At 39.5% G+C, this 2,461-nt stretch overlaps 1 protein-coding gene across 1 annotated transcript; it reads right to left on the reverse strand.

The window, feature by feature from the left end:
* Positions 1-224: 224 nt before the first annotated feature.
* Positions 225-1,926, reverse strand: LOC137818233 (hydroquinone glucosyltransferase). The gene has a single exon (XM_068621524.2). It carries the CDS (start codon positions 1,766-1,768, stop codon positions 350-352), a length of 1,419 nt encoding a protein of 472 aa, XP_068477625.1. The 5' UTR covers positions 1,769-1,926; the 3' UTR covers positions 225-349.
* Positions 1,927-2,461: the final 535 nt, after the last annotated feature.

A 2,461-nucleotide genomic window follows, 5' to 3' on the forward strand; every position in this document is an offset into this window, starting at 1 on the left:
ATTATTATTATTATTTACTGGTGTCACATGGATGTCAAATAAAATTAGTCGTGTAAAAAAATACATCATTTTTCTAGGATAAATTGTCATGGTCTGAAAGACTTCTGGTTATAACACATGAGTTGATGAGTAATGTATTTCTTTAACTCAAAAATGGCTATATTATTTTAGTGATTTAAATAAAACTATCAATAAGTTCAATGCTAACATTTTAAACGTGCAGATAAAGTAAAACTGCAAACCCCACAAACTATATCATACGAAGGTACAATAAATCTGCAGAATTATTAGTGTCATTACAAAACAAAATTAAACAGAAACAGTGACAAAGCAAAGATCCTCCAAGCATTCAGCAAAACTTGTTTTCAGATGCCAAACTTTTCCACTTGAATGCTAACTGAGAAAGGGTTTCTGTAGAAGATCCATGTTCTTTGAGAGTGTTAGCAGCAGCTTCTTTTAGTGCCTTCATTCTCTTGCGCATTTCCCCTCCTTTTTTCCCTTCCATTACACACTTAATCATCTCAACAACTTCTTCCCTTTCCACCAACCCTTTTTCACTCTCTCTTGGCCTCACTCCCACTTTCAAACCCTCACTCAGCACAACAGCATTCATCTTTTGCTCCGCAAACAGTGGCCATGTGATGAGTGGCACACCATGCACCACACTCTCTAGGGTTGAATTCCACCCACAGTGAGACAAAAACCCACCAACTGAACCATGTCCAAGGATTTCAATCTGGGGTGCCCATAAAGGAACAACCATACCTCGGTCTCTGGTCCTCTTCAAGAACCCTCTTGGCAAGAACTCTAAGGGGTCTTCATGCTTTTGTTCACCAAGATAAGCAGCATCGACTACATCATTCGGAGCTCTCACAACCCACAAGAACTTGTGGTTACTCAATTCCAAACCATATGCAAGCTCATTCATTTGCTCTTGTGAGAGCATTCCACCACTCCCAAAAGACACATACAAAACCGAACCATCTTGCTGCTTTTCCAACCATGTCAGACACTCCAACCCAGTTGTAGAAGCTGCTCCAGTTTGGACAATTGGTCCAACAGGATGCACAGGAGTGTACCCCCTTCCCTCCTCTTCCAATGCTCTTATAGGACCTGTTTCCATTTCCAAGAAGCTATTCACAAAGATTCCATCAACAAGAGGGAATCGTTTAACACGTTGTAGAAAGAGTTTGTAATAGAGACCAGTCCGATCGTGTGCTAGGGAAAATAGATCCCGACCATGAAATGAAAGACAACCTGGTACTTGGATGGGATGCGGCAGATCTTTGTACTCACATAATGTTTCCTCATCCAACTTGGGCATGTAGAAGTAGGTGGAGAGTGTTGTGACTGAGCAAGGGAAGTAAATGTAGCACAAGATGTTGAGCTCTCGAGCGAAATCTAGTGCTTCAAGGGCTAAACCATCAATGACCATGGCCACGAGGGGTGTCTTGGAAGTGATGGACTTCAGAGTGTGATGAATGGATTGCATAGATCGAGCCATTGCGAGATGAATTTGGAGTAGTACAGGAGTCCCTTGTGGTTGGTCGTTGAGGTTGACTGGTGGAAGCAAAATGGGGTTGATGTTTGGAGGAAGAGTTTGAAGGATGGCTTTGGAGGCAGGTGGGAGAGAGCCAAGTGAGGGAACAATGCAGGTGACATGAAAATGTGGATGGAGATGAACAAGTTGTTTGGAGAACTGAAGAATGGGAACTAAATGGGAGAAGCCTAGACCAGGAATAACTGCAATGTGTGTTGTTTTCTCCATGGAAATCTTGGGTTTACTTTGTAGCTTTGGAGGATGAAATAGAACAACTGTTATATAGAAGTCTTCCACTCTCTAATCTCCATCAGTGTGTGGTTCTTAAAGTAGCCGCAGTGATAAGTTTGCAGCTTTAGACAGTTGTTGTTTTTGAAGAATCGTGTCAAAAGAAAATTTTCCTTCTCAATAAATGTGCATGGGGATTTGAATCTCAATAAATGACATTAAAAGATAAATACTTTAATGTTCAACTATATATGAGTCATGGCACGCACAATAATGAACAATCCGTATAACACTAGATGAGCAAATTTTATTATTGTAGTTTGAATTAATTTTGAAAATAAATATAACCACTAGGGCAAAATAATGTGTTTTGAAAAAAAAAGATACGAACCTGATTTAACTAGAATCGACTTAAACAAAATGGTGATGTTTTTTAAATATTTAAACATGTAATATCAATTGTAGGGGGGTAAGGAATCAGCAAGTTATTTTTTTTTTTTTTAATAACAAATGGTGTCACAATAAGGAGGAGGTAAAGGATAAGGTTTGTGAGTTCTTTGAAGAAAGGTTCGCTAGGAATGATGCTTGCCAGGTCAAATTGGATAAGGTTGAATTCAATTCCATTTCAGAAGCCGACAATGAGATGCTAATTGGTGATTTTTCGGAAGAAGAGGTCAGAGTTGAGATTTGGGG

This window comes from Phaseolus vulgaris, chromosome 10 (genome assembly GCF_051622355.1).
Source record: "Phaseolus vulgaris cultivar YP4 chromosome 10, ASM5162235v1, whole genome shotgun sequence".
NCBI classification, from domain to species: Eukaryota; Viridiplantae; Streptophyta; class Magnoliopsida; order Fabales; family Fabaceae; genus Phaseolus; species Phaseolus vulgaris.

Excerpts from the sequence above, each read along its gene's own strand:
- LOC137818233 (XM_068621524.2), bottom strand. The coding sequence starts at position 1,768 with ATGGAGAAAACAACACACATTGCAGTTATTCCTGGTCTAGGCTTCTCC.